The sequence below is a fragment of the Notechis scutatus genome, chromosome 15 (genome assembly GCF_049901735.1).
Source record: "Notechis scutatus isolate UNSWTSFEM ecotype Mainland chromosome 15, rNotScu1.2, whole genome shotgun sequence".
In the NCBI taxonomy this organism is placed as follows: Eukaryota; Metazoa; Chordata; class Lepidosauria; order Squamata; family Elapidae; genus Notechis; species Notechis scutatus.
The window spans coordinates 9,284,645-9,293,853 of NC_142023.1; the positions used below are offsets into that span (position 1 = coordinate 9,284,645).

At 42.1% G+C, this 9,209-nt stretch overlaps 1 protein-coding gene across 1 annotated transcript; it reads left to right on the forward strand.

Annotated features, from left to right (window-relative positions):
• Positions 1 to 1,354: 1,354 nt before the first annotated feature.
• NOXA1 (NADPH oxidase activator 1) lies at positions 1,355 to 9,066 on the forward strand. The gene is made up of 8 exons (XM_087944106.1): positions 1,355 to 1,603; positions 4,404 to 4,486; positions 5,557 to 5,665; positions 5,843 to 5,968; positions 6,115 to 6,219; positions 7,085 to 7,144; positions 7,849 to 7,972; positions 8,167 to 9,066. The coding sequence occupies exons 1-8, from the start codon at positions 1,430 to 1,432 to the stop codon at positions 8,262 to 8,264; spliced, it is 879 nt and encodes a 292-aa protein (XP_087800232.1). The 5' UTR covers positions 1,355 to 1,429; the 3' UTR covers positions 8,265 to 9,066.
• The last annotated feature ends 143 nt before the right edge of the window (positions 9,067 to 9,209 follow it).

Genomic DNA, 9,209 nt, shown 5'->3' on the forward strand with positions numbered 1-9,209 from the left:
TATTTAGAAATGGCATTCAGATGTGTACATAGTATAATATATGAATTTAACCAGGAATTCCTCTGTAACCACACAGTCGCTTTATTCTGATGACCATTTTTATACGTTGACAAATGACCAATAAAGTCGGTTGGGTTTTTCTCACCCCTGCCTGTTCCTTCTATCTTTTTTCTGCTTTTGCACGCAATTCCTTTAGTTGCATCAGCGTTGGAGTCAATGCTTGGCGATTGCTCACCAATATATCCATTTTTTTTCATCAGTGTGTATGTATAAATGTTCACTAGAATGATTGGGGGGCATGGCCTGGTGAATTGCACTGACTTTCCAATAGATTTGCAAATTGTAATGCGTGAACCGGTTAAATTAACGGATTTGACATGCGTCCACACCTGCACAGACCCCCCCCTCCCTGCAAACACAGGAGAGCACGAATTCAAGTCCCGCTTTAGCTTTGAAAGCCAGCTGGGTGACTTTGGACCTGTCCCGCTCTCTCGGCCCACCGCACAGGGTGGTTGTTGTGGAGAAAGAGGCTGAGGCAAGCGTGTTGGATAGGTTCCCTGCTTTGAGTTATTTGTAAAAAATAATAATAATAATAATAATAATAATAAAGGTGAGATAGAAATAAAAATAACTACAGTAGCTGAGAGTGGGACTTATTGAACTTAATGAAGTTTATTTGGGAATTTAACTCCACACACCCAAGTTTACCCAAACTGGCTGCAAAACCTCATGATGGTCACTAGATGGTGACAGAGGTTTCTGTCTCTCTCTGATGCCACCTAGTGCCTATCTGGATAATAGGAGTCCTTGATAGATTATCTTATCAAGATATTTATTTTTATTTGTTTTTTTGTCAAACATGGACAAGATAGCAGGTATAAGTATGAACATAAACATGAACGAAGGAACTAAATACAACTAAATGGGAACAGCAAGACAGGGCACGTATGCACGCCCCTCTTAGGAATGGGGTGAGGTCCACGGTAGACAGTTTAAGGTTGAAGCTATGAGGGTTTGAGGATGTAACAATGGAGTCAGGTAGGGCGTTCCAGGCGTTGACCACTCTGTTGCTCTAGTTGTGTTTCCTGCCATCGAGTTTGAAGCTTGTTTGTATCAGTTGTTTTCGCGTGTATTATTGTGGTTGAAGCCGAAGAAGTCGTTGACCGGTAAGACATTGCAGCAGACCATTTTGTATATTATGCTTAGATCAGACGCATAAGGTGGCGCATCATCATAATAATATTATTATCTTGGAGGACTCTCCTTCCTCCACCAACTGCACTTCTTTCCGTGAACAAAAAAGATACTCAACTTCCTGGTTTACGTCATTCTAAAAGCCAAACCCAGCAGAACAAAGAGTGGATATCAACTCTTCCAACAGCCAAAGCAAGATTGTTGTCAGATCATCGGCTCTTAGAAACCAGGACGGATGGCTTATCAACAGCTGCTAAGAGACTGGAACAGAGGTGTGCTAGCCCTTGAGAAAGGCAATCTTGACGCTGCCTTGGACATCTTTCGTAGCATCAAGAATCCTCCTTCCAAAATAGATTTCAACATTGGCTGTCTGTATCTCCAGCAAGGAAATCTGGATCAAGCTCTGGAGGTAAGAGAAACAACCTTCTCAACCACTGTAGGATCCAACCACACTATTAAAAAAGAGGTGGAGACTCTAGAAAAAGTGCAGACAAGAACAACCAGGATGATTAGGGGACTGGAGGCTAAAACACACAATGAACAGTTGCAGGAACTGGGCCAGGATAGTCTAGGGAAGAGAAGGACCAGGGGAGACAGGAGAGCAGTCTTCCAATATTTGAGGGGCTGCCCCAGAGAAGAGGAGGGGGCCAAGCTATTTTGCAAAGCACCCGAAGGCCAGACAAGGAATAATGGATGGAAAATGATTCAAGGAGAGATTCAACCTGGAAATAAGGAGAAACTTTCTGACAGTGAGAACAATCAACCCATGGAACAGAAGTTGCCTTCAGAAGTTGTGGGAGCTTCATCCCTTGAGACTTTTCAAGAAATGACTGGACTGCCATCTATCAGAAATGGTGTAGGGTCTCCCGCTTGGGTGGGGGGCTGGACTAGATGACCTACAAGGTCCCTTTCTTTTTCTTTGAAGACGTTTCGCTTCTCATCCATGAAGCTTCTTCAGGAACAACCTTGTCTTGGGTGACTGAGAATTTCCATAGACATCTGTGGATTTCGGCTTAACTTAAATCTACCTAGGAAACCATCATGGTTTATGCACTGCCAAGTTTTGTGAGCCAGACATTTGTGGTCTGTTCAACATACCACAGTTCATTTCCCTCGAAGCTCAGGTATTTTCCCACGTCATTATAGTTGTGCAACTATAATGACGTGGGAAAATACCCGAACAAAGCTGAATACCATACATGTAAGTACCTGCGAAAACTTAAGAAAATATATATATATATTTGTTTCCTTAAGTTTTCGCGGGTACTTACATGTATGGTATTCAGCTTTGTTTGGGTATTTTCCCACATCATTATAATTGTGCTTTAAAAGTTACTGTAAAAGTCTGATTCACAGATGAACACAATACAGAAGCCTGATGATGGCAGATGAGATTCTGCTGAAACGTTGCTACAACTTTAAAAGCACTTGCAAATCCAATAGATCTTTGGATAAAATCACAAGTGAGAGAAGAAAGAATTTGCATTGCGATCCTTCAAATCAAGCTCTCCATATCAAGGAAACATCATTGGCCAACTCTCCTTTTAAAATATAATTTTAAAAGCACAGACAAAAGGGAAACAAAAAGTCCCTTTTTCTTATCACAAAGTTAATCGACTTTGCACTTATAATGTTTGCAAAAAAAAGGAGAAAGTTTCATCCCAAATATCTAAGTGCTGGCAACTATCTGAGGCTAAAGCCTAAATAAACTCTGATTAATAAAATGCAGTGGTTACTCCCACACAGTCTATTCCAAATTACCTAATTTTATTCAGGCTTGCATTCCCAAAGGAACCCAAAAAGTGAACATTTAGATATTCCATTATTGCTCTGGCAGCGATTTCGTGAATAAAGTCCAAACAACTTCCTTCGAAGCCACAATGTCATTTGCTTGGCTTGAGCTGTTTTCCTTCATGACCTCTTGGATGATGATGGCTTGTGGTGATAGGTCATCCAGTTAATTGTGACTTGCTCAACAGTTGGATTTTGCAAGGCTTCAGTTACGATTTACAAGCCAGGAAGACAAGCTGTGTCGCTTACGATTTAAGCAACACACACACACACACACACACACACACACACATATATTCTGACAGTTAGAACAACTAACCAGTGGAACAATTTGCCTCCAGAAGTTGTAAATGCTCCAACACTGGGAGTTTTTAAAGAAGAGATTGGATAATCATTTGTCTGAAATGCTATAGGGTTTCCTGTCTAAGTAGGGGGTTGGACTAGAAGACCTCCAAGGTCCCTTCCAACTCTGTTATTCTATTCTATTCTATTCTATTCTATTCTCCCCTGCTTGCCTTCTGCAATTGTTTAAAAACTCCTTTCTCCTTTAATTGCTGAATTGTTGGTGGAGATATTTTCAAAAACCTGGTTTTTTAAACGTTCACTTCGGCTGATAAAGACATTTCTTTCATATCAATTTTAGGTCGCCTCTCCCCAAGCAATTTCAAAACTTATTTTTATTTCTGAATTGCCCGGTGCAGTGTAAAATAGCTGTGTGTGTGTGTGTGTGTGTGTGTGTGTGTGTGTGTGTGAACGACTTCGTACCACCGATTCCTAAAGAAAACAGGATCTCTGTTTATTTCAAATATAAACCCAGCGGAGGAATGTAGAAAAGAGAGACAGCGTGGAAATTAAACCCTCCCCCTGCTGAGCCAGCGTCCCTTCTCCCAAACAGGCACTTTGTCCATGCTCGGGAATACCGCACTTTCCAGTGACACAATGCCAGCAGAGAGTTTCTCAAACAAGCTCCATCGAAATGACTTCTTGCAAAGACCAGCATCCCTCGGTACTCGTGGGCCTCCCCACACGTAGGAAAGATTTGGCACCGGGCTGTGCCCCTGCTTTTGAAAGAGTTGAGGGACTCCTTCCCAGAAGTGCAATCTAAACAGTCCGCCTCCAGTTAAACCCCAAGCCATTTTCCCTCTCCATTTCAGACATTTCAACAGCCTCTGATTCATGGCTTCCCAATGCAACCAACGTCAGGCTCACCGAGGTGGCCAGCTCACTTTAAAAAAAAAAAAAATTAGAATTATAAGGTTGGATTAGAAGGCTGGCAGTCTTCTAGTCCAACTTCTGCTCAAGGAAGGAGATCCTATTATACCATCTTGGTCAAGGGTTGTCCAAACTATCCTCCAGGGGAAGGGGAAAAATTTCTTGGCCTTCATCCTGTTGACTAGCTATTCTATTTTTACTTTTAGGCTTTTAATCAAGCACTTTCCAAAGACAATTGCTTGGCCGTGGGCTTCTTCCAAAGAAGTTATGTTCATTTTCAGCTGGGCAGGTAAGGAATTGTCGCCTCCCATGTTGCATTCACATAACAATACCCCAATCAAGGAACTGCCAAAGAAACTAATAATAAAGAAGAACTCCCAAGACCACTGACAGAGCACGCCGCTAGACTATAAACAGAGAACAAAGTCCATTCCCTACTAGCACTGATGATGTTACCTAGATGGGTCATGAAAGGTCTGCAAGAAAACAACCAAGCTCAGAGAGCAACAAGGACCCCTCATTTCAACCCTAAGCTACAAATATTCTCCTTTATTGGTATAAAAATACAAATTATCCACTCTAACTAAAAAAATGGGGAGGGGGGGAGTAGGATGAACAGGGGGGGAGATGGGATCTGTAATTGTTCTATTCTATTCTATTCTGTTCCATTTCCTATTCTATTCTATTCTATTTATTCTACTCTATATTATTCTATTCTATTCTTCATTCTATTCTGTTCTATTCTATATTCCTATTCTATTCTATTCTCTACTCTATATTCTACTCTATATTATTCTATTCTATTCTATTCTATTCTATTCTGTTCTATTCTATTCTATTCTATTCTATTCTATTCTATTCTATTCTATCCTATCCTATCCTATCCTATCCTATCCTATTCTATTCTATCCTATCCTATCCTATTCTATTTCCAATTTATCTCTCTCTTCTACTTTACTCTCAATTTTTTTCTATATTCTATTTTCTATACTCTATTCTCTTCTACTGTACCCTACCCTACCCTACCCTATCTTATTCATTCTATTTCTAATCAATCCAACTCTGTTAATCTGTTAATTCTATTTTGAATTCTAATGCATATGATTCCTACCCAGAGTCGCCTTATCGGGGAGAGGCCCAGCATATCAATTTAATTCATAAACAAACCCCATTGCTTCTGTCTTCCAAAGGTTTGGTTGGAAGCTGCTGGTGGAGCAAAAGCATCCTTGTGACATTTGATAACAGCAAAGTCTACGGCTACTCCACTCTCCATAAATAATAAATGCAACTTCGTTTCTTATCTTCATTTCCTCCTTTTTTCTCCCCCCCCCACCTTTCTCTCTTCTCTTCTGACCCCAGGCACGAGGAAGCTTTGAACGATGGGAAGCTAGCTATGGGCTTTCTCCGGAACAATTTCTGCATCAATTACAAACAGCTCGGTTTGGCCTTTGTCCTTTGCGCCTCAGAGGTGAGGGATGAGAAACAAAATGGAGGGACCTTGGAGTAAAACGGGGGCTGTGGGTTGGGGATGGGAGAAGATCTCCATCTTTCTTAGCAGCATCATTTCGAACGTGCATCTCACCTGTATCCTAATGAAAAAACAAAACAAAACAGAGTCTGTGACTTAATTTCTGTATGGCCACAGGTGCTGCATAATATGGCGGCCACCCACTGCCAGCTTGGACGTTGGCACGAAGCACGAGAAACTCTGGAAGAAGCAGCCAGACAAAGGCCCCAAAGACAAATGGTGGTTGCTTTAAAACAAATAGAGGTAAGTCGTCTCATTTAAATGGGGGAGTGGGGTTGATTTCAACCAGACAAATTCCTCCCCAAAAAACCTGAGATTTCATTCCATCTTAAACGTAACTCTGTTCTTCTCCCATTTTGAGCTGAGATTTTGCCTCTGTCTCATGTCAGGAGCATCTCTTCCTGGAACCCCAGACCGTCCCACCAGGGACATTTTTCAGGCCTCCCTTGCAAGCTGAAGAGTTGAAAGAGAAGGACTATCTCGGTCAATCCAAGGTGATTATAAAAGTTGAGTTTATTTCACTTGTCTTAGAGCTAATCCTTCCAAACCACGTCCAGATGTTCTATCTATCTCAGCATCCGATTAGAGCAACCTTGGGCACTTGAAGATGGGTGAGCTTCACTTCCTACCATTCCCCAGTCAGCCATGGGAGTTGACGTCAACACATCTTCCACAATCTTCCACCATCATGGCTTACTGGGAAATTCTAGAAGTTCACACATCTTCAACCATCTTCACTCATCTTCAACCATCACGGCTCACTGGGAAATCCTGAGAATTGAAGTCCACACATCTTCAACTAGCCAGGTTTGAGAAACACTGGACCAAACTTGAACCAAGTTTGGGTCCAGAAGCTAAGTATCTTTTCTTTTATGTATACTGATACTGAGAGTATTTGCACCAAGACAAATTCCTTGTGTGTCCAACCACACTTGACCAATAAAGAATTCTATTCTATTCGACTAGATGAGAAGCCACCAAGAAATCTTAAGGTTAGGTGGGAGTTGAAAACATTTGGTCCTGCCAAGATATTTTTTTTTTAAAAAACAGGGTTTTTAAAAAAGAAATATCCCCACATCCCATTCCAGAGGTCCACAGTGGATGCAAAGAGTGGTTATCTCAATGTGAGAATTAAGCAATGAAAATCAGGACGGAGAAGATGCCCCTTCTCCTGTTGGTTCTTGAGATCTTGGGTGTGGCCAAGAGAGCTTTGAAGAAGTCTCTTGGTGCTCCCCAGGCTCAAGAAATGAGCCAGAACCCAAGGAGAAGCAAACCCCTTGGGAGGAGAGGTCCTAAACAGTCACCCTATTTGACCTTTTAGCTATTTGCACTCATCTCTGAATTTCTTTGCTTGCACAGGTCATTTCTTCTGCTCTTGAAGAGGACTCGAGCATCAACACTTCCCAACTGAAGCTTCAGGTGTGTAGGACAACATGGGGAAGAATGAGGTTGGGTGGTTCATCAAGCAACAGGTGGCCAACTTTTAAGTTCTGCCAAGGCTCCTTTGCTCCTGAGACCAGCAGACGGAGAAGAGCTGAAACATCTCAAGATCTTCTGCCCAAACAGGGTTGCCATTCTTCCATTCTTGCCATTCCTTGTGTGTCCAATCACACTTGGCCAATAAAGAATTCTGTTCTGTTCTATTCTATTCTATTCTATTCTATTCTATTCTATTCTATTCTATTCTATTCTATTCTATCCTGTTCTGTTCTATTGTATTCTATATTCTATTCTCTTGTCTATTCTATTCCTTATTCTATTCTATTCTATTCTATTCTATTCTATTCTATTCTATTCTATTCTATTCTATTCTTCTATTCTATTCTATTTTCTATTCTATTCTATATTCTATTCTATTCTATTCTATATTCTATTCTCTTGTCTATTCTATTCCTTATTCTATTCTATTCTATTCTATTCTATTCTATTCTATTCTATTCTATTCTATTCTATTCTATTCTATTCCTTATTCCATTCCATTCTATTTCTATTCTATACAAAAGAAGAAGAAAAGCATTCATCTATTGCTCAAGTTTTTCTCCCTGCTAGTTTTCTTTTAAAGAAAAGAAGCAAAATAGCATTCACCAATCTCTTCCTTTTACCATTCCACTCGCACGTTCAAGGGTGAAGAGAAACAAGTGGATAGACCCATACTCTACCGCATGGTAGGGCAACATGCTTACACCTCTGATGCACCAGAAGACCTGAATTTTAAAGACGGGGAAGTCCTTGAGATCCTGTCTGAAGGTAGGAAATGGGACGTGAATCCCATCAGTGAGTTCAGTTTCCTCTTTCCCTAGCTCGGGAATTCAGGTGGTCCTCGACTGACAGCCATTTGTTTTATAACGGCATTGAAAGAAAAGGGAGTTGAGTGGTGCGGTGGCCTATAGGTGGCGCTCTCGCCTCACAATCCTCACCCTGAATCTGCTGTGTTTCCACAGTGAACGAGGAATGGCTGGAAGGCCGATGCAACGGAATGACGGGCATTTTCCCTAAACGCTTCGCGGAGCCTGAATGTCCTGTGGACACCCGACTTTAGAGGAGGAAGAAAAAGAGTCTCATTTGCTGACACCCCTCCCCGCCAGCCTCAGTTTCCCTGCTGTTGAGAAGATATGACGTTGAGGAGTGGGGTCCTGGGTGCTCTCTGAGCTTGCTTGTTTTGTTGCAGATGTTTCATGACCCAACTAGATAACATCAGCAGTGCCGGGGGTGGACAGTGGATTTTCTGTCATGCCCCTGTCAGAGTCTGAATCTGAGGAGGAAGACGAACAGCTGACACAGGGAGTGGGAGTTGTGGCTCTGTTGGCTGTGGGGGAAACTTGGGGAAGGGCAAAGTCCAGCTGGGCAGAGCAGGGAAGAGGTAGAACAAGGGAGAGGGTTTTCAGAGGAAGACCCAGGTCCAACCCTTCTTCATCCTAGGGCACGCAAGGAGGAACAGAATAGGGTGCAACATGGGATGTGTGGCTTACGAGGGAGGAAAGGGCCCTGATTCCCTTCATTAGCTGCAGCTGGGAACACAGTGTATAAAAGAGGAAGCTGCACACAGCAAGTTGTTGGGAGCAAATCGTGAATTATCTGGTACCATTGTGGCTTATCTGTGTTCCTGGCGTCTTCCCAACTGTGTTCGCTTTCAGGTCTGAAATTCCTTCTCCTGAACCTGTCAAGTTAACCTGTTCAACTTGGTTTGTTTTGGATTTTTAGTTACAGTTTGTATGTACTTTGTTTTGGACTGAATTTTCTACAGTTGAAAAGGCTGCTCCTGGAAGAGTTTTTCTCCAGCCAGAAGGTAACCTTGACGTTGGGGGCAAAGTTGGAGGTATTAAAGGGACTCTTATTGATAATCTGACTGTGTTGCCTTTGTGCCACACCCCTTTGGGTCATCGCATTTTCTGTCTTTTTGGTGCGCGCACACTGCCCTTCATCATGGGTACCTCTTGACTTACGAGCACATTTGAGATCCTACTTTCCCTCGCTAAGCAAAGTG

Excerpts from the sequence above, each read along its gene's own strand:
- NOXA1 (XM_087944106.1), top strand. The coding sequence starts at position 1,430 with ATGGCTTATCAACAGCTGCTAAGAGACTGGAACAGAGGTGTGCTAGCC. Across the intron at positions 1,604-4,403 it reads ATCTGGATCAAGCTCTGGAG|GCTTTTAATCAAGCACTTTC; the intron begins GTAAGAGAAACA and ends TTTTACTTTTAG. Across the intron at positions 5,969-6,114 it reads TTGCTTTAAAACAAATAGAG|GAGCATCTCTTCCTGGAACC; the intron begins GTAAGTCGTCTC and ends GTCTCATGTCAG.